The following is a 24,564-nucleotide window of genomic DNA, read 5'->3' on the forward strand; positions in this document are numbered from 1 at the left end:
CGACAAATGCCTGTCTGCATAATCAGAGGTAGACATAGAAGAATGTATAGATCTAAGAAAGGCTAGATACGCAGAAACAGTCCTGGTTAAACAGAACTGCTGATGATTCGGTTGGGCTAACAGTGGGAAGGATATCAAATCAAAAAAAGTAACCCTTTTTAGAATGTGGGGGCTACAGCCTGCAGTGCATCACACTGGCTGGTAGGAGTCAGCTGAAATCCTGTGGTGAGAGACTGAGGGTCAAAAGGGGAGGACAGGACAGCCTGCCTCATGCCAGCCCTGAATCAAAAACCAGGTTGGGAGAAGTCAGCAGGACCGCAGTTCCATCTCTGTCTTCTGCTTGCCAGACAGAAGGACATGTGGGTGTGAGCGGCCTGTCACACACCCCAACCCCCTCCTCTGCATGCACCTTTGCACCTGGAAGACTACGCACACACACACACAACACAGAAGAGAACTTCAATTTCTGCCTGGGAAGAAATAGAGCTGAAATTCAGTGGTGAATGAGGAGGAGGTTTTATTCAACCTTAGTGACAGAAGTGTACAAATGGTCAGAAAAAAATTAAAAAAAAAAAGAGGCGACTGAGCCAGGTGAATCATTCCTCTGTCTGAAATTTCAACTGTTGTTGGGAATAAGTCTGATAGTCATTTTTTCATAGCGAGCACTGTAACATCAAAACACACTGCAAATTTTTACAGGTGCAGTAACACAATAAGCCTGTTGGAAAAAGGAAGAATTGGTGCTGCTCAAAATGCTTTGATTTTCAAAAGTATGCCATTCTTGTCTTGAACGAACGGTGCTTTAGCATGCAGATACTTCTATTTTTACAGCTTGCTGAATTATTTGCTCATCATCTGGCATGGCTGAAGCTGCTAGAAGAGCTATCCTCGTGCCATGGGCCCAGAGGCCAGAGCTGGTTTTTCAGACCGCAGCTTCTCCCGGCTCACATAAATTAAGAGTGACGTGAACTCTCGGAAGCTGAGCAAGCTGAGCCACCAGCAGCCAGTACCTCCCTGAAGGCTGCAGGTTGGCTTGCTGCAACTCTGGTGCCCTGCAGACCTGACACAGCCTCACCCCACCAGGAGAGCAGGCAAACATGTTTTCCTCTCCACCTCCCTTAAATATGAAACATTGTGAGATCCCTCTTTATTTTAACCATCTCAGAATGTGTGTCTGGTAACTGCCTGGGCTTCCTCAACAGTGGGGAAGAAAAGATCTGCAGCATCCCCAAGGCTTGGGCACCCATTTTAGAGTAGGATGAATTGTCTTCTACAGATTTCTCTTTTGATTGGCTATAAAAAGTGCACAGACTAACTCAGAATATCTGTTTATACTTTTGGTGATTAAAATGAAGCAGCATGAATTCTATCTCTAAAGTCCAAGCTTGTAAGTAATAGCTTTTCCTTCAGTTATTTACAAAAAAATTATACTGTGCCCCATCACATTTTAAATACAGCATAACAACAGATGTTTGCTATTGTTTACTTCAGCTACTGCTACTCCATTTTTAACTTGTCAATGGCAGGAAAGAAATTAACATTATTAATGTTTCTGTATAGCATACTCATATTCCAGTCCTCAACGGAAAAGCTGTGATTCTTTAAAGCCATTTATACATGATTAAACAAAAAGGCCAAATACTGTTCTGTAACTCAAACCTAGCTTGTTCTCTGCACCTAAACTCTTCCCCTTCGCACCTCTTCCCCTCTCAGACTATGGCTCTTCTTTCTTTTTACCTTCTGGGGATGACCCCTGCTCCATGTTAAGAGAATGCCAGGTGGAATGGCCAAAGTCACATCAGGGAATGGGATCAATTAAAATATTCTGAGAAGGCAGCTCTTCTTTTCAGCTGCTTTCTCTGCACTGAAAAAGGGATGCCTTCAGTTGAACAGTCTTCCCAGCCTAAAGCCAATGCACAGGGAGGTAGGAGAGAGCCTTCATCAAAAATTTTTCATTTGTGCGAAACAAAAGACTAAAATAAGTTTCTATAACTGGCACCTATCACTTTTACCCATCTGAATTAAGGTCTCCTGCATCACGAGCAGTCCAGAACAGCTGCCTTGAAGGACATCGCACTGCTCCTGCACCACTGCATGTTCAGGAATGACTGATGATGAACTGGTGACTACAGAGAACTAAATTAAGACCTGAATGCAAGAGTGCCTCAGTGAAATTATGCATGAGTCAAGCCTGACCCAATCAGTTATAATGTGCCTCAGTGTCACTGGAGAAACAGAAATGATCAGAAGCAAAGAGTGATGACACAGCCCTACTGAACTTGGGGAAGACCTGATGAACATGCATGAGCAGGGCTAGAACAGTCATATAACCTACTTTAGGCTGAATGTAGGTTGCTTGTGTCAGGAGGCTGGTGTCTCTCTGTGGTTAGATGAAGTAGATGAACCTCTCCCGAAGGTGATATAAAATATCTAAATTAAGGAACATTTACGTTCCTAATTTGGATGCTCTGAGTTTTATTCCAGAGATGCTTCTCCTCACTGATCGTACACGAAGTGAAGCTCTCAATTTAGGCACATAATGCACTCCTAAATTAGGAAGGGAATTACTGAGGAGCTGTGAATTACTCCTTTCTTCCCTTCTCCCCTCTGGCAGCTAAACCTATCATGACCAAATTCTGATCACAGCAATATCAGTGGCAATCATGGAGTAACTTCACTCATAATAGCAGAAGCTCTAGATTGGTAGAAATGAAAATAGAGTCTGGTCTGTGATGCTGATATTCTTTACAGAGAATTACTAATACTGGCAACTTTGCTTCCAACTCAAAATCTCAAGAAAAAAATCTCAATGTTTCTAATAAAAATCCATCGACTTACAGCTTTGTTTATTATAATACCACATGTACAGTGTGGGGAAGTGACAGCATTTCATTTACAGCCTGCTTGTTCCACAGCCATTGTTGTAAAACAGCATGCAGCTGTGACAGAGAGAAACGAGAGTCAGACTGGGGAGTCTGGAAGGGAGCAGAAGATCAGTGTGACATGATAAATGAGACAAATGCCATCCTTGTATCTTACTGCCTGTTCAAGTTCTGCATGGCATTTCCTAAGTAAAAAGGGACTGTGCTTCTGGATCTCTGCAACTCTCTGCTGTTCTGAAGGTTAAAGCCTAATCCCTGTCTGCTGGGCAATTAAGGGTTAAAGGACCTATCTTCACCTAGTGAGGTTTCCTCAGCTTCCCTAGCAGATGTGTTACCACATACACTGCTTGAGGGAGGGACATAATTGGAATTTCAGGATACTTTTAAAATGTAACATTTAAAATGCTATTCTGGGGATTGACTGTGTATTTGACTTTGGAATGTTTAATTTGCTAAGGGAGATGCTTCTTCCTTGGCATGAAAACACAATTATTAAAGCTCATTTCATTATTTTGAGACCGATAGCACAATTTGGTCCACTGTTTAACATCCCATCGCTATGAATACAATGAAATTCTCTAACGATTAATAAGATTTGTTATTTTAAATAATCACGCTAAACCTTATTTGCAGTACTTATTAGGTTTGTAACTTCCATATGAATAATGGATCTCTAGCTGTGACGCTAACTTTGGAGAGCTGCAAAGCATTTACAGAATATTTTCGTCCAATTGCTTTGGGGACAATTATTCCGCAAACTGGAGCCTGCAGTTCTGCACTGCACCCCATCCTTAAAGAGACTGCCTCCCAGCATTTCTGATCAGCTGTTAGGACACTGAGCTCTTCACACTTGTATGAAGCAGCGCATGCTTCCTAAGTCAAAAAGGCAGCCAGGAATATATTGCAGCAGAAGGGATGGCAGCCTGCTGAACCCAGCCATCAGATTTCTTTCTGGATGAGTCCACCTAGCTGGAGAGAAATTTAAAAGGTGACCATGAAGCCTGAAGACAGCTCACAGCCCCTCAAGGTACAACCTCTTTTCCCCTTCCTCATGCACCACTATAAGCTGCAAGGAGCTTGAAATGGTCCTATGTCCCAAATAATCCCCACAATACACAAAGAAACACAACTTCTGCACGGCTGTCTGTAAAGCAAAAAGCTGCATTTCCCCAGCACAGACCACTCAACCCCCTCGTGCCCATCTCCTTTCCCCTCAGCATTCCCCACTCAGTGCACAGCCAGTTCCTGTTGGCACTTGGATGAACCCTGCTGTGCTGAGGGCTGTGCTCAAGAGGGCAACCCACAGTGAACCCAGTGCCATGCAGCATGCCTGGCCGGACACTGCACTTCAGCCTGTCTTCATGTGTGATATTACTCTTACTGTATAACAGCAGGAGTGGTTCCAGATAGAAGTACTCTGATTCACAGGGATCTGTTCCCCAGGACACAGGGCACACAGAAGCCCAGCGCTGTGCTTTTGCTATTTGATGTGGTCTCTACCACCCATACTACATTTATAGACTCGAGGCAGAAGAACCAAAAGGGCAGTGTTTGTGAAGCCTGCCCTCCCTGGGTCTGAGCCACCCAGGAGTAGATAGCTCATCCCTCCACAGAGCAAAAAGCCAGCCCCCTCCCAGTTCTTCATTACCAGTGAAGGAATAACAGAAATGAAGGCATCCGGCTGCCAATTCTTGTTTAGCTACTTTCCTTATCAGGAATTGTATAATCAGTGAATGTACAGATGTCATAGTTGTGAAGAGAGAGTAGCCAGAGTTTGAGAGCCAGAGAGTTTGGCTACACAGTTACTATACCAAAACAGAATAGGTAGAATGCTTACCTGTATCCTAGGCTTGCTATGAAACTCCAGAGGAGGGGATCTCCAGAAGAGATCCTTCCCCACTGGCAGTCAGCTCTTAAATGGGTCTAGGAGAGGTGGAGCCAGGCTCCACCCTTCTGGCAGCACAGGAGAATTGCCTTCACCTGTGCTCCCCTGGCTGACTCAGTGCTCGTCTCAGTGATCAATCAGAGGTTCAGGCCGTGATTCAGCAGTTCCCATACAGGAATTCATACAAGCAGATGTATCAGACAGGAAAAAAACAGAAACACATACGTGTTCAGATGTGAAGGCAACCAGTCTGGGAATAGCTGCCATTCCTTTTTCTTTAACTTCTGGGAACATCTTGAAACGTGCAATCAACATAGCATACATGTTAGATATGGCACCACCTGGAGTCCACAGTAATACACTGTTACTTTTTCTATGCATTGTAATATCATTGCAGTATAAATGACAAGTTTTGCTACGGTTTTCCTAACTCTCCTGTTAACGTTTCTGTCCCGTGTCGGAAACGTGCATTCTTTCTCCTGATGCTCCTCAGAGCTGGGCTGTACAATAACAGGTCTACTACACACAGGGAACAATTTATGCATAAAACACTAGTGCAAAAAAAAAATGATTGAGGTTTCCTTTTATCTTCTTTTTTTGTCACCATTTTTCCTTTAGTCCCCAGTTTTATCTATGTGCCATCTATACATTACACCCACTCCATGCCACGCACGCCAACAAGGCAACTTTGTGAGTGGCTTCTGAGTGTGACCTGACCTGTGCTCTCCCTTCTGAAGCAGGGTGATGCTTCACACCCCGGCTCTGAGGAAACCTACACTGTGTACCAAGAGACACTACCTTCTGGATAATTGGAGTGGGAGAGGGAGGAGAAAGGAAAAAAGGGTCATTCTAATAAATACTTTTCTTCTTATCTGTTTTCCAGTGGGAGCAAGGGAAAAGGTTACCTTTCCCTAGCACTACTGTTAAAATCACCAATGTACACTGCTTTAAAATACCCATGTAAGCATCAAATGACAGGTCTACAGTATTTCATTCCTGTATTTCAATTATCAATGCACAGATTACAAACATGCTCTTTATTTTGTGTTTCCAAGACTGTTACTGAGTCTCTGCGTCTACAGCCAAACCGTATCTGGCTGCACATTAACACTGCATGAGCACTATGGGAATATAATGCAGGACCTAGGGCAGTCTGAGCATTTTCACATGTGTACACACACAACCACACACACAAACATTCATGTACAGATAAAACCCAACAGCTTTATCCTGCATACACATATACACACACACACACGGAAGATTGTATATTTATGTTTACGCACATATTTATAAAACAAAAAAAGGTGTATCTAATCATGGTTTTAGGTTTTTAAATGAAGAGGTCCAATTGCTTCCTAATTTTCATCCACCTAAGGATGGAGGAGCACAAGCAAGCACTGCCAGGGGATGGCTCAGCTCATCCCAAAGGTAGCTGGGCTATGGCAGTTGGGATGATGAGCACCATGCACACACACATCCACTCTCTCCACTGAAGAAATGGAAATTGCTGTAACAAGCCCAGGGTGTTGCCCTTCTCTTCTACCTAGGGTCCCTGCTGTAGGCTCTTCCTGTCCTCAGCCCCGGTGTGACATCTGGTAACCCTGTCACAGGGGAATGGCATTGGGGGCACAGGGCTCAGAGTGGGTTGGGGGCAGCTTCCTCCTCCCCTTACCTTGGGAGGTGAAAGCACGCTTCTATACCTCCTTTAACAAATGAGGTAACATGACACGGAGAGAGCTAAAGGGAAAATATTAAGGTTCCCATCACTAAAATAAGCAAACTTCATGCAGCAGCTACTGTTGATGATTTAGTTGAACTAATGTGTACAGGTGGAAGAAATTTGGCCTATCTTATCCAAAGTCAGTGGGCTCAGCATTAAAAGAATCAAGACTGAAATGTTAAGTTTCTTCAATGCTGGATTTTCCTAGTATTTTTTATCTAGCCTTTTAACCCTAAAAACTTATGAACAATAAACCTGCATTCTGTCTTTAATTCTGGAACTCTGTTTACACTCACCATTAAGCACAGACAACATAACACACCAACAAAATCTGAAGACCCTTGTCAGGCCTCTGTGTTCTGCGAATGCAGTGCACAAGAACAAGAAGTTCTCAACAAAAAGTAATGTAAACTCATCTCTTCCTCCATCCCTGCAGAAAGGACCAACCCCAAACTCCTGCAGCAGCTTGCATGTGGGCAGCTGAATGCCAGTAGTCAGCTGCTGATGAGCCCTGCTAGAAGTTTTGCACTTGGAGACCCAGCAGCTCAGGCTGTTACCCACAAGATCTTTCTTCTGCTTGGTAGTCCAAATGCTCTTTTCCCCTCCATTAGGTCTCTGAGCTTTCTTTCAACTATCAGTCTGTTCTCTTTTGACTCACCAAGATGCTGTGCCCAATGTAAATTCTTCCAATCTTTTGCAATTTGGGGAGATAGGTGGGCTAAAATTTTTAGTTTCAGTGACAAAAAACGTAAATCAAAAGACTAAGTGAATGAATAAAATGAAAGCCTTAACAATGCAGTGTCTCGGTGTCAATGACTTCTCCACAGGCACCAAAGGTATTTTCGCCTTCCTGCTGCGCCCAGATGGAATCAGGTCTGAGCCTCCAGACACTCAGAGGAAGGAGGCCTCCGGGGTCCCCGCTGAGCACCACGGCCAGCTCACACATGGAAAGCTAACTGCTTACTGTGCTGTTGGTGGGACCCTGAATTTACTTCACGGGATGTTCTACTTTTCCCTCCTTGCTCCAATTCCCCCTTTGGTGATGGGCAACATTTTTTCTCGCTGTATTAATACAACGCTCTTTCTGTTTCATGTACTCTACAAAAAGTGGGGGCAAGGCCAATATCTCTTCTGATTATGTTTCCCATGTGCCATTACAGCTGCTCATAACGCAGTGCAATTTGCTCAAACAGACCCTCTTAATCACATCCCTGAAATTCAAAAACATGCAACGCTTTATCTCAAAGAGGCCACTAGTGGTTATTAGCAAGCGTCCCCGTGAACATGCATATTTAATTATGTTTACTCTTAAACTACAGGGGATGTCACATAGCACAGTCCAAAAAGCAAGCTTGAAATATCATGTACCAGGTGAAAATATCCCATCGCCACAGCCCCCTGGCCAGCCAACCATCTCTCTCATTTTCCGTAGCGTGACATATTCCAAAAGTACAAACACTGGAGCAATTTCATAGGTGAACCTGAAACGTAGTAATGCTCACATTTAATGCTTTCATCTTCAACACTAACACATCTTTTTCCAATACTGCACTACATGATAGCGTCAATATACTTTATCTCATATTGAATAGAATTCTGTTTACAATACTTTTGATAATCTCCCTTCTGACTTGACGTCAGACGTTTGAAAGCAAAAATGCCCAGAGCTCTGGAGACTCCATTTCCACCCATTTCAGTGAAACTGCTCTTGCCCACCTCCTTCAGGCTTGAGGCTCTGCCCTGAATTCAAGAACTGCTGGCCTGAATCAGACCTCCTTTGCATTGCTAAAGCCTGCGTGCATGTCTTGATGCACACACATCAACAGCCCCGTTCAAGACGACAAGACAGTGCATGGAGCTAAACAAGTGCACAAAAATGCTTCCTAGCCCCAAAGTGCAAAAAATTACCAAAAGTGTTCTAAATTCTGCACCTCTTTCTTATAGGAAGCAATGGTTCTAACTGCTTGGTGTATGAGTTGTACCTAATTCCTATACTTAAATGCAACTGTTCTCTTAGCAAAGCTTTCATTTTACATATTTATGCATGCAAAATACTAAAATATTTTTTCTGTACAATTCTGGGGAGGTTAGCAAAGGAAAGCTCTGACATCATATCTCTATGATCAAATTTCAGTGCCTATAGAATGTTGTGGAAAATCTTCACGCTGGTAAATGTAGAAATCATTTTAAAAGCAGACAATTGTTTTTCCAGCAACCTTAACATAAAATTTTTCTTTCTTTCATTCAGCTACAGCAGCTAATATTGTACAATACAGCCATAAAATTATATTAAGTATCACAAAAAATTTCTTCTACTCACATATTAGTGTTTGCAGCTGATGTCAGCCAATCTGCTGCCAACCCAACCATGTCCAATCCAGTTGAAAGTTGATTAAAATATCTAGGATGCCCTGCATAAATGGAAAACGTTACCGGGAGTCAGATGATTGGAACTGTTCAGCCCTGAGCAGCGCGTTTACCTTGGAGTTTCTATACCGAAGGAAGTGCTTTCAAGGTACGAAACAAAGCAAACAGCAATAAATGTATTTATTGAAAAAGGCAGGATTTCTCTTCTTTCTCATTCCAAGTAAAATCAGAGTAATTTCACTGAGCGCAGACTAATGAATTCCAGCATTCCCCATTATCCTCTCAACGTGCCTTGGAAATGAACACGACGCTGCCTCACACAGACAGCGGCTCGCTCCTGCTCGCGTGTCACATGCTGTCACCGAATGGTTTGTGCCTGGCTGGCTCTGAAAGGCGCGCACGAGCCACCATCGGCGGGGCTTGCCAAGACATATAACATCAGTGATGAATAGCTAACCATTATAATAGATGGGGCAAAACGAGAAAATGGAACACTTTGGTGACTGCTTTGCTCACGACTCAAAGGCAGATGATTGCACAGAGATGGCGGGGACTGTGGCGGTGCTCGTCAGCTCTTCTCTGCCAACCTGCAATTACACGCAGGCTGCCTGCAAATTTTAAACAAAACCAGCACCGCTGCCACATCGGGACACAGTACAGGAATATCCTCAATTGGCTGCGAGTTCATTTATGTTGTTAATCTATTTGGCTCCTGGTATTTTTCCAAAATCCCCTCGGAGATTTTTCTTAAAAACGAGCCCAGAAAGATTAAAACAAGAACAGAAATCACCATAGCTCAGTTTTTCCTACACGCTCCCTGCAAAGCGCTGTTAAATGGCACAATTACTGATACAATTACGGAAGGGTGACAATTATCTGAATGCTGTCCGATGGGAGGAAGAGCCTTGAAAGCACCTTGTCTTGCCCCACAGACAACATGCTGCTACGGCCGTCACAGAAAACAAAAGATGGAGCAAGATGATTGAGGGAAGGCAGAACCAGAGCTGAGGGAGAACTTATCTCTGCTCGCCAGCAGCCCCTTATCAGGCACGGACACGAGATCACAGCAGCACGGGGACTGCCCCTTCCCCACAGCACACAAAGGTATGGCTGGGCTGTGGGACAGAGCACAGTGTGTGCGGGGGGGGGGGGGTATAGAATCTTGTCTCCGTCCCCTAAGACACCCCTAGTGTTGCCTCCAGCCATGCTGTGCCCCAGCAGAGATGCAGCTGGCAATGCACCCCACATGCACTGCCCTGGATGCATGCTCACATGGGGTGGGTGGCTCTGGAACACACATGTGCCCTGCTGCTGCCACCAGAGCCGCACATGGCCACAGCATCAGGGCTCTGTACTTCCCCCGTGATGGCTGTTCAGTTGGTTTTGAGATTTCAGTATTCACAGCTTGGGCTCAGCATCACAGCCAGGCTTCTCGCTGGCTCCCATGTTCTGCTCCTAAAGAATTAGGATCTGAAAGAGGAAGCCCTGGAAAACTCCCAGAGACCAGGAAAACTCTCACTTTGGAGCTAAACCCAAACCAAATAGCTGAGGAACAACAGAATTCACGTTTGCAGCCCCGGTGTCTCAGCAGTGCTCTGGCAGCACCCAACCCCAGGGGACAGCTCTGTATGACTGCTTATTTCTCCAGTCTCCTGCTTAGGGATCTGCTGTGCAAACCACACGGGTGGGATGTGGAGCCACAACCCAGAACTCTTCCTGTAGGAGCATCACCTCCCAGCAGTGATATCTCTGGAGCACAAGTTGCTGCTTGCATACTGCTTTTCTGCAGGGCACACTCAGCACAGCGGCAAACCGACCTCCTAGGCTGACCCCAACCCCTCTGCTGGGCTTTTTTCCATCTAAGTGACACTCTGATGCGTGAGCAAGTCGCGGAAAATTGCGGCTTTGCTTACAAGCCATGCTCCAGGCAACAATAAACAGCCTGTGAGGGGCTCAGAGCCCACGTCCGCCTGTGCAGCCATCACCAAACAAAGGGGTGACAAGAGGGAGAGCCCCTCACAAGCCCTCCCAGCCCCTACCCCTCGAAACAGACAGCAAAACTAGGTATTTGTTAGAAATCCTTCCTCCAAGGGCACGGTGTGCATTCCGCTCCAGAGAAAGGGGCTGGGTGTAAATCCCACACATTTCAGCCCCACAGGGGTCACTCCTCCAACCAGGGGAACGCCGTTTGCATTACAACTGCAGCAAAGAAATGCAAGGGATTGGGGCAGCTTCGCATCTGTATGCCAGGGAATAGTTAACGTTATTCTGAAGACAATTCAAGGAAGAACGGCTATCACACCACAGGTTAACGAAAACTGCTGAAGGAACGCCGCCCTTTGGTTCCAGGGACCCTCAGTGAGTGGGGAAGGCACTGCCCATGCCTTGCACAAACCCACTGGGAACACTAAGCTCAGTCACTGCTCTGTGGACAGCACCAATCTCGCCATTCATTGCAGTGTTTTACCAACATTCAGACAGCATCAGACCGTCCACCGCTGACACACAGCTGGGCACGGCCATCACTAACCCATAGCATCACAAAGAGCCCCGATCGCTGCTGGGATAAGGCTGCTCCTACAAGCCGACCAAAACGCGCTCAGTCTCCCTACAGCCCCCATTTACCTATTAGCCTTCGTCTCTCTCAGCAATCGGTGCACACTTATTTTTAAGCAATTTCTCAGTGATTCAAATTCTCTCCAAGAGCTCTGTGCACTCCGCTTTATCTCCCAGTCTCAGTGTTAATTGCCGTCGTGCTTTTTGTCTGTGTTTAAGGTGGCCCCGGAGCATGGCTAGGCAGTGGGACACAGCTTCCCAGTGGAAATAAAAAAAAGGGCCATTCAAGCAATTTAAGCTTTGTTTCTATTCATAACCCTAAACTAATAATAATAAAAAAATAATCCTGCAGAGAGTTCAGACACATTTCTAATTTTAAGTCCTTACACAAATGAAGGGACAGAGGTGGCAAACGGCTATCGGGAGACTCCAATCCACGTTTGCTGGACTGGGGCTGCTCCATGGGAAGGTCCCTGTACTGCTGCCCTGGTCTAGGGGAGGTAAGATACAGGCCTGGCCCCCACCAGGCAAAACGGAGAGGAGGAAAAGAGGGGGAAATCAGAGGATTCATTTTAAACGAGAAGGGATGAGCGATGCTGTACCGACAGCCCCAGGGCTGGAAACAGTCCCTGCTCTGTCAGAAACTGCCTGGAAATAGCAGAGTTCCAGGGTTGCTCCAATTTGTAACACTCCGGAACACAACGAGATACCGCTTCCAGCAGTGCAGCCCTACCTGTCTTAATGGCATACTTGAGCGTGGTCCTGCAGTTCAGGAGGATTTCTTCCAAGGTCTGCGGCTGCTCCGCCAGCTCCCAGTTGTACTCCTGCAGCAGCTCGTTGGGGTAGTGGAAATCGATCACTTTCGTTGATCTGTCGAAACTTTTCACCACGTACTGCAGCAGAATGTCCACCACATCCTGCAGGAAGGACAGTGTCGCTGCCTCCCCGTCGCACGCCGGCAGCAGGTCTGGGGATGAAGGGGGAAAGTTAACACTGCTGCGGGACTGCACGGATCCCAGGCTGCTCCTTTTGTATTTGGGAGATCTTTTTGTTGTGTTCAGCATAAAGAGATTTTACTTTGATTTGTTAAGGAATTCGGACCGTGTTTCAAGGGACGTGCCAAGGGATGCGGTCAGGTTTTCATTTCCCCATCTAAAATAGCCGTTTTTGCTCCCAGGATATTTCAGATCAATTTCTGAGACAGCGAGAGACGGCAGGTAAATGGGGAAAAAAGGAAAAACGAATCTCGGGAAAAAATGGGAAGTTGGTAAACAGGAAGATAGCGGCCACACGCAACCCCTGCCCCGCCATCAGTGTACGATGGAGCCCCGTCCCCACAGCCCACAGCTGGCTGGCAGCACGGTGCCGCGCTCCGGGCAGTGCTGTGGCCGCGCCGTCCCGCAGCAGCAGCGGAGGGCTTTGCTGAAGGGCGAAGTCACCGTGAGCTCAAAGAGGGCTCCTCCTCCCCGCAACCCACCACCACCACCCCCAAAGGGTCCGCAGCGGGAAGATCGCTCATCCTCACAAGCGAGCGACCCTCAGGCTCCAGAGCGCCGGGTTTTCATTTTTATTACGTTTCGTTCTGTACTCCCAGCGGCTGCGCAGCGGTGCGGGGCTCGGTGCCCTGCGGAGGCGCCGCGTCCGGGGCCGCCGCGGAGCGCCGTTACCTGTTGAGTGCAGGAACGCGTAGTTGACGTCGGTTCTCCGGCAGCCGCAGGGCTTCTTGTCGCAGGTGCAGGCGGGGCAGGACGGCCGCGGCTCCGCCGCCCTCGGGGCCGCCCTGGCGCTGGGATCCGCGGGCTTCTCGGCGTCTCCGTAGAGCAGCGCTTGACAACGACACGGGGACGCGCGCTCAGCGCCGCGGCCCCCGGCCCCCCTCCCCGCCTCGAGGCTGAGCCCCGGCACCCCGCGGCCCGGCCCTTACCGCACAGCTTGTTGCCGATGCCTCCGGTGAACTTCTGTGCCACCTGGCACCAGGCTCTGGCTGCAAGACAGAACGGAGCGGGGGGTCCGCGGGACGGGCCGGGGTCTCGCCCTTCCCCGGGACCGCCCCGACAGCCCCGGTCCCGCCGCTCCGGGGCCGCCGTCGGACGCCGCGGTTCCGTCGGGTCGGCTCGGGCCGGTCCCGGCCGCTCGGCGCCGCCCTACCTGTGCCGGGGCTCTCGGCGGCCGCGGAGCCCTCTTCGGTCCCGAAGGGCCAGAAACCGGAGCCGGGGCTCGCCATGAAGGAGCCGAAGCGGACGAAGAGCTGAGAGCTGCAGCCCGGGCGGCCCCGAGCGGGTGTGCGCGAGGGCGAGAGCGCGGCCGTGTGAGAGCGCGCGGCTGCGCCGGGTGGCGGCGAACGGAGGGGGCGGGGGCGCCCCGGGCACGCGTGGGTGGGGGCGGCTCCGTGGGCGCCCCAGGACGCTCCCTGCAGGCGCAGCCGCCGTCCTCGCTGGGACGGGACGGGACGGGCCGTTCCTCCGGCTCGGGGGGAGGCGCTTCGGCGGGGGCGGCTGCGGCGGGATACCTCCGGGCGGGCACCGACGGGACGGGATAAACGGAGAGCTCCGCGCTGGGTGGAGCGGAGGACGTTCTCTCGCACCGTCACGCATCTGCGGGTGTGCAGCCCCGAGAAGGGGGCAGGGACACCTGTCCCCGGAGTGGCGGGAAGGCTTCCCCTATGCCACGACCCGCGAAGCGCCGAGAAATCCCCGTCTTTCCTCGCCTTTCGCGAGCGGGCGGCTGGGGCGGGGGCAGCCCCTCGCTTCTCTCCCGTCGCCGCCCTAGGAATGCCCCGCCGCTCCTCTCGACCCGCCGCACCGCCGCCCAGCCCCTCGGACCGCGCTGTTCACTGCTCTCACGCACCCGTGCCCCACGAACTGAGCCCGAGGGCGCTCACGCGGCGCGGCCCGGCCTTGGCTGCACCTCTCGGCGGGGACGGCGCGGCGGTGCCGCTGCCCGTGTTCTGTCGGTGCTGGGAGTAACTGAAGCACGGACAGCCGCGTCCCTGCCTCCCGCATTGTTATTAACTGTACCGTTTGAATAATATTCGAGAAAGCAACTTTAACGCAGATTTTAAAATTTAAATGATTTATCGCAAATTTTACATCGCAGCACGTTGTAACCCGGTGCTGTGGCCCCGCTGCCAGTGAGAGGTCCGGAGGTGATGGCTGCCCACCCCTCTCTGAGGGCTGTGTGTGCGAGGGAACAAAACCTCAACCTGTGCTATTGTAGCCTCTATGGAGCGCGGTAGGGGCACGACCAGGCCTTCCCGCTAGCTTCCCGAAATCTGCCTCCCCTTGTAGTACAGCTGGCAACACGCAATTATGAATCCTGAAAGGAATAACGGCAATTATCCGCATAATAAGGCAAAATAAGGGCTTGTGAATAAGAAATCAGGGGAAATTTTGAACACTGTGGCTATCGCCTTTATTTCCATTTAATTTCTAGTGGAACTGATTAAGAATGATCATTACATTTAGGCAGCAATCAACCGGAGAGCATCTTTCTGTTCCTTTCTTGGCACCCCAGAGATTAAGGTTCCTAAAAATCTAATGCAAAGCAGAACAAAGCAAACATGATCCAAGTGCTCTGTTAGTGACGGGCTGAGGAGGGCTGGGTCCTTCCATCTGCCGACATCTCCAATGCTACATGCAGTGCTAACCTTTATCGCTGGCCACTGGCTTACAGCAAAGTCAGTAGTGAAATAAACTGCTACAGCGCACAATCAGTTAATCATTTGTTTTCATTAGAGGGACACATACCACATAGAGCTTATTCCAAAATGTAGGCATTGGAAACCTAAAATAAATAGAAATTCCCCTGTGGTGTCCTTGTCATTTATTTCTTTCTGTAAAACAATTTACTAGATACAATAACTAAGGTTTTCTGGAGGTGCCTATGGGATTTTGGAGGCTTAATGAGGAAGTGATAAACTAAATGGTCTATTTTAATTGGGTAAGAGTGATTAAATGCAGAGAGGAAAACAACACACATCGAGGAAGGTAACCTACATTTAGGCTGCTTAATGCTTAATAATTTGAAGATGCAGTAGTGGTATCTGAAGGAAACCTGATTCCTTATTTTTTTAAGGGTTTATGCCAGGAGTGACAGTGTCCCTTTGCATCGGTGTTGGGCTGTAAACTACAGTAATTCGTACTGACATGAACACACATGTTGTAAACCTGAAATGTCAGAGATTTAAAAAAAAAAAAAAAAGGAAGCATGTGGTATAAAATGATAAAAAAGATGATGCTAATAACAGCGAACGGCAGCGGGGTTAGAACTGCTGGATAAGGCGCCGGCGCTGCGAGGTCTTCCGCAGCAGCCTCCGGTAGTCATAGGGATTATCTTCCGCTCTGCTTTCTTCCAGGGGGCTCTCCGCAACCCTTGACCTAGGGATTAAGTGCAGAAGTGTTTCAGGGATTGAAATGAAAACATTTACCTTGGCAAACACTCCTAATCGGCCGCTTAACTTCCACCCTCAAGACAAAAACTGAAAGAAAACCCAACCGACTGTGCTAGGCCTCATCCACCCGTGCTGCAGGAAGCGGCGCCTCAGAACAAATGCAGCTGAGGAGATGAACGCAGAACATGTTCTTCTGCAATGGGGTCACAACAAAGGGCACAAAGCCACTGAGAACAAGTTGTGGCATTTCTCATCCATATAAATCAGACCTCGCATTATTTCACAGATTTCTAGCCAAAGAGTGGAAGATTTGGAGTAATTAAAAGCCCTGGCAAAGCATCATTTAACAAGTGAAGTAATTCCCTGACATGATGTTTAATTCCACGCCTTCACAATGCCATTCTAAACTAACTTAAACACTGCTTATAAAGTGCCGAAAAGTGAAACAAGCAACAAGCACAGAAAACAACATTTTTGTTATTATTCTGGATATGTTTTTAAATCCAGCAGTCTTCCTGGCATTTTCTTTACATTTTTACGTGGATGCTTTGCAGGTTTCTCTTATATATATGAAGATACAAACAGAGCCATAAATATTTATAAACATGGATGTTTTTATATGTGCAATCTGTGCCTGTGCATTGGTAAGAATATGAATTTTCTTTGCCCAGCAGAGGTCCCCCTATATGAAGTCTGTGAGGGAAGGGCCATCCTAGTCTTCAGAGCTCCTCTCCTGACTACCCACTCCAGCGATGCCACCACAGCCATGAATACAAACAGTGCTATGGGACAGCAGGAGGAGGCACTCAAGCAGGGGTCTTATCTGCAGAAGGCAGGTGAAAAGTTTGGCATACGTCCACCATTTTGGAAGCTGAAATGAGTCAGGTTCTGCTTTAGCTGGATTTGATTTTAGATCAAAGATTTACAGCAGGAGTCTATGTCATCTGAAGCTTTGGAAGCCAAAACAGGTGGGCAGGCTGGAGATAAACTATGCTATCATTTGTCCCTCCAAATGAAGATGGAAAATTTTCAGCTATCCATATTCCAAGCTAATTTAGCAAGATTCAACAAATTAAAAAAATAGTTTGTCTAATTTGTTGTGTGTTGTGCTTTTTTTTTTTTTTAATGAACATGCACTTAATATATTTTTTCTCTGCAATGATATACAACATTTATTTCTCCTAGTACGCTTTTCTACAAGTTACCTCTCAGTAGCTCTTAAAGTTGAAGTTCTGCGCTCAACAGGATGTCTCTTCCTTTTTGTGGTAGAGCTGCTGTCCTTTGAGGTGGAACCAGTAGATGAAATTTCATGGTAGTAGATATCTAAATCTAGCACCTTACCCAGACTGTCAATAAATAAGTAATCTAAGTTAACAATTCCACTTTTCAACAGTATATTGAACATTCAAAAGTAATACAACGAAATATCATTTCTGTGTTGAGATGTAAAGAAAAATATATGTGAACATAAGAAATGATTTTCTGGAATGTAGCTGCTGTATGATGCAGATGCTGACAATTTTGCAATGCTGGGTACTTTCAGATGTTTATAAAGCGAATGTGTAACTAAGAAGGTCTGAGTTTACTACTGCATTCAGAGGGGAGGCATGTTTATGGTACAATTCATCTGATATATTTTAGGCATTTCTCTTAGGAAGATATGAATAATTTTCCTAGAGATACCTATTTTTTTTCCATCTTACTATACGAAGAGTGTCTAAAGCGACCAGTTCAGATCCTGGTGCCAATAATGCAGATGTCTGTATGTTTTTAGAATGTTAAAACAGAATGTAATATGTACAAAAACAAACAAACAAGCAAAAAACACCACAATTCAAACATCCAGTTTAGAAAGGTTAGGGAAAAAATCTATCCTAAAAGCACCTTCAGAATTCTGTTCTCACAGTGGTAGAAACAACTCTTTGATTTCAGTTGCTATGTTCAACTAATGTAGAGTCACCACATGAAAGAAGATGCTGTCATGGAACTGCTTAACCAGATTTAAGATAAGTGAAGCCAAACTGAGGCAAGATGGGAAAATTATTATTATTGTATTATTATTATTATTACTATTGTTTGCTAAACATAATGTAACTGTATTATTTTCAAGATACAAACAGCACAAGAAGAGCTGTAACTTAGAACTGACATGGATGTTATGTGATGTTATGTTTAAGCAGTTGCATAATGAAGTGCAATTTAAACAGTGGTTGAGTGAAGCTATATGCTGTGAGCGCACATTAAAGGCATATATGTAATATAACTTCATTTAGGATATGTTTTTTGGATATAGAGCTTGTATTATGCAGCCTCAGCCAAGGATAGCACTGAAAGCCCATTCACACACTGCTCAAGTACCTTTCCTCTCTGAACAGGCTTCCATAGAATAACACGGTGTCCCTAGGGAGCAGCAGAAAAGCTGATGTATATGAACATAAATAATAGGGTGCTAAGACGTAAGGCAGAAGCTGTGAACCAGAGCCTAAAGCACATGTAAGAATCTTAAATACAGAAAGGCAGGGTGTATGTATTGCTTCCTTTATTTCTACAGAGATCTATCAAAACAGGCTAGTTACATGGTGAATAAAAGATTTCTGGTTGAAATTTCAATGGCTACTCTGCTTTACCTGTTATTATTATCTTACAGTTGTATTAATATCTTACTGTTTCCATTTTTTATGATTATTACCAAACCACTGTATATTTTTAGGAGAGAATTTTAACAGTCTTTGTATTTTGGCTAACAAAAGAGAAGTGGTTGCTCATTTGCTTTGACTGGAATTTTAAGCACCTTCAATTATTTTCTGTGTCAGAACTATCTTTGCTGTGGACCTTATCTTAACTTATTATTGTGCTTGTGTTGCCATGGTAAAGGGCCATGCTGCAGTAAAACCAAACAACTGAATTCCATAATGGATTTTTGTCACTGAAAATTGCATATTTAACTTTGTATATGATGCCCTTCCTCTGAATCACCAAATTACTATGCATTTCTAATGCTTTATTTCCCTAGTTGAAGTGCAGCTAGGAACTATTTCTAGAGTACAAAAAAGACAGTAGTGAAATGGAAAAAATTACCTTTCTTTTCTTGGTTTCCGTTTTTCATCTTGTATTGATTTCTAAAACAAACCACAGAGTAATTAAAAAAATACTAAGAGGAAAGTTTATGCAAAGATACAATTCATCAGTGTGCTTGGTGGGGAAGTGGTGTGTATTTTTTGTTAAAAGAAAGTACACAGAACTTATTTGTGGAGTAACAGAGCAAGTGCACCAGCAAAACCTCAGCATCTTTGTGACTAAACATGTCACTGAGAATACGTTAGCACTGGTACTCCCAAAAATCAGTTACCATGCTGTGGGAAAAAAAATAACAAGAACCAACAAACCAGTGGAAATTGACTAGAATTTATGAATTGTACACTGTTTAGCCACTGAGAATCAGGGATCCTGATGGACACCTCAGTATGCAGGCAAATGCACAAGACATATAATTTCAAAATGACAGACTGATTTATAAAACAAAACAATAAAAGTCCCAAGTAAAATGTAAGTGACTTGCATGACCAATGGCCTACCATCAGGCTTCACTTAATCTTGATTTGCAAGATGAGTCAGAATGGAACTTGTCTCACATCGGTAGTGTGATGTGAGAGAAATACCTGCTTTTGTAGGATGGACCATGAGGCAAAGGAAATTAAAAAAAAACAACAAAACATGTTCTCATACTGTGTGCTTTAACTTGCAGGCAATCTGGGTTTGATAATCATTACCCTGTGAAGAGCTGTTGGTCACGGAGATTTTTTGTAAGGCAGAAAAGCCATGAAAGATGGGAAAGCTGACTGTCTTCTGGTATCTCAAATCAGAGCTCAGCGACTTGTCCAGTGTCCAAGAACAGAAGAAGTGGTATGTTCACTTCCTAAGCTTCAGTACAAATTGATAGCGAATCTTTATCTCACCACTAAATTTTAAAGTTCTAAAGGAAAGACAGATTTCCCTTTTTTACAATGTCTTGAAAAACACAATTAATTGAAAGCAATATTATTTAATATATTGGAAAATAGCTGCTAAAAACTTGTTTAAAAAGCCTCCAGCATCACTGCAGTTTTTGTTTGCACTGATGCGATGCCATTTTTCTGATACGGAGTTGGCCACATAACAGATTTGTTTTCATAAAATAAAATGTTCCTGCCTGTATTCCCTCAGCTTTCTAAATAGGCATTTGCTTTAGAATTATACTGAATTATACTTCTCAGACATTTTACCATACAGAATACAGTGTCACGCCTTTCATTTCAGTCCTTTATCTTACCAATCTTGTTTTCACAAAACACATCTTATTCTTACATACCAATTTATTTTTAAGAATATCATTTCATTTTAGAATGCCATTGTTCCAAAGCTGTGTTATTTACAAGCCCCCATAATAAACCATAGCTGTATTTGTCTTTTTTGGCATGCCAGACACAAGTCTCCCTGCAGGCCCCCGTGACACCTTCTGTTGAAAGGAGAAGCAATTGCTACGGTTATTTTATTAGCTGGGCTCTCACCGGCTGCTAAAATAGGTCACTAACATACAGGCACCTCGAGCAAATGAGTTTAATTGCTTTTCTGTTGGAACTGCTTTCTGAGCTGCTTTCACATTTTCTCTCTTTTTGCTTACTTTCATGCTTCCCCCCCATATATTAAGGGCACCAAAGTCAAGAATGGAAAGCAGACCTTGGTATCTGAACTTGGACCGAGGGCTATGTATAGAGACACTCAAATCCATTAGTCTCCTGAGCTGTTTGTATTTGCCAATTCCTTCATAATCACAATCTGACACATTTGAAAAGGAAGTTACAGTGTGCATACTAATACAGCCTATTTTAATATTTGCTCTCTCTGCAAGATCAAGCACTAATTTAGACGCTCAAAATAGCTCTCTGAATGAACCTGCTTTTCCCCATGACTTATAAAGAATCTACAGAGAGCAGGCACTTATTTTAGGTATTGAAAGTGCAAGTGCTGCTTATGCATAGTATGAGTGTAGATATGTTCAGGTACAAAAGTAAATATTGGCCCAATTTAGGGCTCCAAGCAGAGTAACTACACCTTACTAATTTCAAATCTGGTTTGAGATTTGATGTTTTTGCCCTGCATCCTTTCAGCAGGGCACAGCACTCATGCTGCATCAGAAATGAACACAGGAACTAGGTAACTAAAAGAATTTTTAGGTGGGAATTATCTGGCAGTTGAAGCCCACAATAGCTTGCTAAACTCACATGTATTAGAGTGTAGTAGGTGGAGTCTTCAGGGTTATTTAATGTCTTGGGCTTCCGTGGCCTCCTTGGGGGTCTTTGCAGTGGGCGAGTGTCTTCTACTTTGGCTGCAACTGTGAAAAAACAGAAAATAGCAAAGCTTATTTCTTCATAGAATGGGAAGCTTCTATAAAAAGAGGAAGATTTCACCAGAGTGTAAAAAAAAGTCCACTTAGCCACTTTTACTGCTTGCAGTCACTCAAGAATGCAACTGTTTGGGGCAATTCCGCAACCAGACTGGAAACGAGAATGAGTTTACTCATTTGAGCTCTGATGACCCACACGGACACATGCCATGTAGTGAATGCCACTCTGGAGCATCTCAGCAGTCTGCCTGGCATAGGTTTCTCCTTAGTAGGGCTGCTGCTGCTCACTGAGAAAGAGGCTCTGAGGGGCAGCATCTGTTGGAATGCCACCAGCTCATGAGAGGGAGGTGAGCAGAGTTGTGATATTAATCACTGAGGTGCCAAACATGAGAAACAGCATTAAATCTCTTCCCTCCCTCATTCAAAGGCTGGACCTCTATGCTATCATGGTGTAGGTTTTCCCCAAGGTCTCCTGCTGAGGCTGTTCTGTGTCAAGTCAAAAGACGTACCACTGGGCAACACAGTGTGACAGTGCCCACTGCACCCAGTCTACATTCTCTAGTTTACTCAACTCGTGGTCTCTGCTTTTGCAGAAATCTTCTACAGACATGGAAAGAATGTTTTCATTCTAAAGGAAATAAAACCAAGAATTTACACAAAACGGAAACTGCTGTCCACTAGTTGTCTCTCAGCTCCAGGCTGGACACTGACTCATGGGCTGCACGAGAGTCCCTGAAAGAAACCATCTCTGCACATATAATTGAAGATAGTGAGGGTGGAATAAATAGCTAACTGTCAATGAGCTAATGAAATGCATTCTGCTCATCTACTGCTTCATATGAAGCAACTCTGACTCCATAACCCAGATGTGCTAATTACACATGTTTGCATCTCAGAAGGAAGAATATATTTTGTTCTCTAATGGCCACCAGAAACTCTTTTACACTGTTAAAACGAAACCTCTCCCCTGTACATCAGACATCTTTTTAATTATGGAGAAAGCATGATCATTTCAAATGAGAAATGGTCAGTAATACATCAATGTTGACTCCCGCAAAATTAGCTGTGTAAGTTTTTTGTTAGGTATGATAAATAAAGGCTTGTAAAGGTCATGGATATACAGAGGAGCCAGAGTGAATAATGTTCATTTAAATTGTAGTGGGATAATGATTACATTCATTGTCTTAGTTTCTTATCTGAAATGCAGACGGCTTCTCATGTAATGAATGAAACAAGTACCTTTTAACATTTTGCAATGTAAGAGAACAATGATGTTTTTCTAAGTCAAGGTACAAATAATTCCTATGAAATAATGAGATTCAGATGCAATAAATTCATTTCACTAACCTGTATGAAATATAAATTACATTCTTTTATTTGAAATGGAATGGAAGGCCTGACTGCGCTACACATGGGTTGTTACTCTGCTACATTTCACATGGGCCTCCTGGAGTTACCTGAGTTTCCCTTCGGGACAGTAGAAGAAAACTTTCCCTATTGTATTCTTAAACCCAACTGTAGCCTAACTGGAAACAACACCTTTAAAAAAAGCAACACCGTAACAAAACCCACAAAACCAAAAAACAAACAAACAAACAAACAAACAAACAAAAAAAAAACCAACCCAAAACAAAAAGGAAAACCCAATCCCTTAAAATTCTGCGTAATTCAAAAGAAACATCAAACTGCTTGTGTGTAGGACAAAAACTACATCGAAGATCCTGACTGCATGAAAATCGGAAAAAGAACATGGAATCAAGCTGTGGGCTCTAAGAAAATCTTAAGAAAAGACTCCCATAATACTTAATTTTTTTAAATTTTCCCTTAAGAATTCATAACAATGTATGCTGTTACATCATTTAATTCATCATTGTCAAGTATATTAGAGCATTCTCTTATTCTATATTACAATTATTCCAACTGAAATTAGTTGTATGTTTCTCGTATATTTGTTCTGCAAAGAAGACTCCTCTTATATTCAAAAAATCATTTTGACAATGGGTTTTAGTAAAAAACAGGTTTTTATCTTGGCCTGCACACTTAGCATATCTATGAGCTATTCAGAAGAACTGAGGGGACAGAAGCATTATTCTGAGGCAGCCAGTTTCCTCAGCTCGGACATCAACCGTTCCTTTATAAAATTACACAGAGTACAGAAAATATTCTGAGTTTTGCCTTCAAATTACAAAGTGAGTAAAAGAGGCTTGATGGATTTAGCTTTCTTTGTTTCACCAGAAAGTAAACTTGTGATTTGCCTCTGTGCTTAGATTTGTGTGTTTGTTGCTACTGAAACACAGCTGATGTGGTAGTAGTTAGTTGTAGTATTGGACAACTTACTGCGCAGAGTAAGGTTTGCTTTTGGCTGCTACTTCCAGAAATCATTTACTCAGTCGAGTTAAAGGTGGAAGGCAAATTAAATATTTAGGCTTGATAAATGGTTAGTTTGATGTGCTTGTTTTCCAGACGGTCTATACCTTTCTGCAGCAGGCAATGGAGCAGAACAGAATAAAATCATTCACTTATTAACAGGCAAAATATGTTGCTTCGTTACATAGAAAACCTTTCTTTCAGAGAACTACAGTAAAATATCTTATTGCTTTTTCTGTTTAAAACTTCAAATATCTGCAGGAAGATCTGGTCCTGTGTTTTTTTTTATCTGAAAGGCTTCTACCTAATGAACATTTAAACATGCATGCCACAAAAATGATAAAAGTCCATTCAAAGAATCATACAATTATTAAGGTTGGAAAGAACCATTATTATCAATTAGTCCAACCATCACCACCATGCCCACTAACCGCATCCATCACGTTTCTTGAACTGCCATACCCACACGTTTCTTCAACACCTCCAGGGATGGTGACTCCACCACCTCTCTGGGCAGCCTGTGCCAATGCCCAACCACTCTTTCAAAGAAGAAAATTTTCCTAAATTTTCACAGGGCAGTTAGCCTGTGCTCTCTGGTTGCACAGACACAAACAGGTGCTGTCAGTGCTGCTGCACGGTCACGTGCCTTAGTGCAATGCACAGGAGAAATTAGAAACAAAGACATTTGAAAATTCACTTACCATTGTTTTTTAAGATTTTACCAACAGGAAGATGGGTCAAACAAGGTTAAAAGCTGAAAGATTTCCTTCAAACTACAGAAAATTTGGAAAGCAGTGTCTATTTGAAACATTCAAGAACAGGAAAGAAATGCTTGAATAAAGATGAGTCAGTATCACCCGCCCTTTAGGTTGAACTTTCTGCACATCCTGACAAACAGTGATAACCTTGGAAGACAACAATCTAGAGGAATCTACATCTATGGATGCTATTACAAATTATCATCTGTCTTACAACAGATCATTACTGAGTACTGAAGAAATAGAGAGGATA

At 44.5% G+C, this 24,564-nt stretch overlaps 2 protein-coding genes across 2 annotated transcripts in view; both read right to left on the minus strand.

Moving 5' to 3' along the window:
• The window catches only part of GAD2 (glutamate decarboxylase 2), a 33,359-nt gene extending 19,488 nt beyond the window's left edge, over positions 1-13,871 (minus strand). The window contains exons 1-7 of the mRNA XM_085227226.1: positions 13,562-13,871; positions 13,338-13,397; positions 13,081-13,239; positions 12,147-12,380; positions 8,811-8,901; positions 7,859-7,971; positions 4,993-5,108 (exon numbers count right to left, since the gene is read on the minus strand). Of these exons, the coding sequence (XP_085083352.1) occupies positions 4,993-5,108; positions 7,859-7,971; positions 8,811-8,901; positions 12,147-12,380; positions 13,081-13,239; positions 13,338-13,397; positions 13,562-13,637 (849 nt within the window). The 5' untranslated portion in view covers positions 13,638-13,871. The remainder of the gene's footprint in view (positions 1-4,992; positions 5,109-7,858; positions 7,972-8,810; positions 8,902-12,146; positions 12,381-13,080; positions 13,240-13,337; positions 13,398-13,561) is intronic.
• Positions 13,872-14,797: 926 nt separating this feature from the next.
• The window catches only part of MYO3A (myosin IIIA), a 97,135-nt gene continuing 87,368 nt past the window's right edge, over positions 14,798-24,564 (minus strand). Inside the window, exons 31-34 of the mRNA XM_085227227.1 lie at positions 21,065-21,174; positions 18,882-18,922; positions 17,009-17,149; positions 14,798-15,789 (exon numbers count right to left, since the gene is read on the minus strand). Coding sequence (XP_085083353.1) covers positions 15,675-15,789; positions 17,009-17,149; positions 18,882-18,922; positions 21,065-21,174 — 407 coding nt within the window. The 3' untranslated portion in view covers positions 14,798-15,674. The remainder of the gene's footprint in view (positions 15,790-17,008; positions 17,150-18,881; positions 18,923-21,064; positions 21,175-24,564) is intronic.

Source organism: Meleagris gallopavo, chromosome 6 (genome assembly GCF_905368555.1).
Source record: "Meleagris gallopavo chromosome 6, MGAL_WU_HG_1.1, whole genome shotgun sequence".
Taxonomy (NCBI): Eukaryota; Metazoa; Chordata; class Aves; order Galliformes; family Phasianidae; genus Meleagris; species Meleagris gallopavo.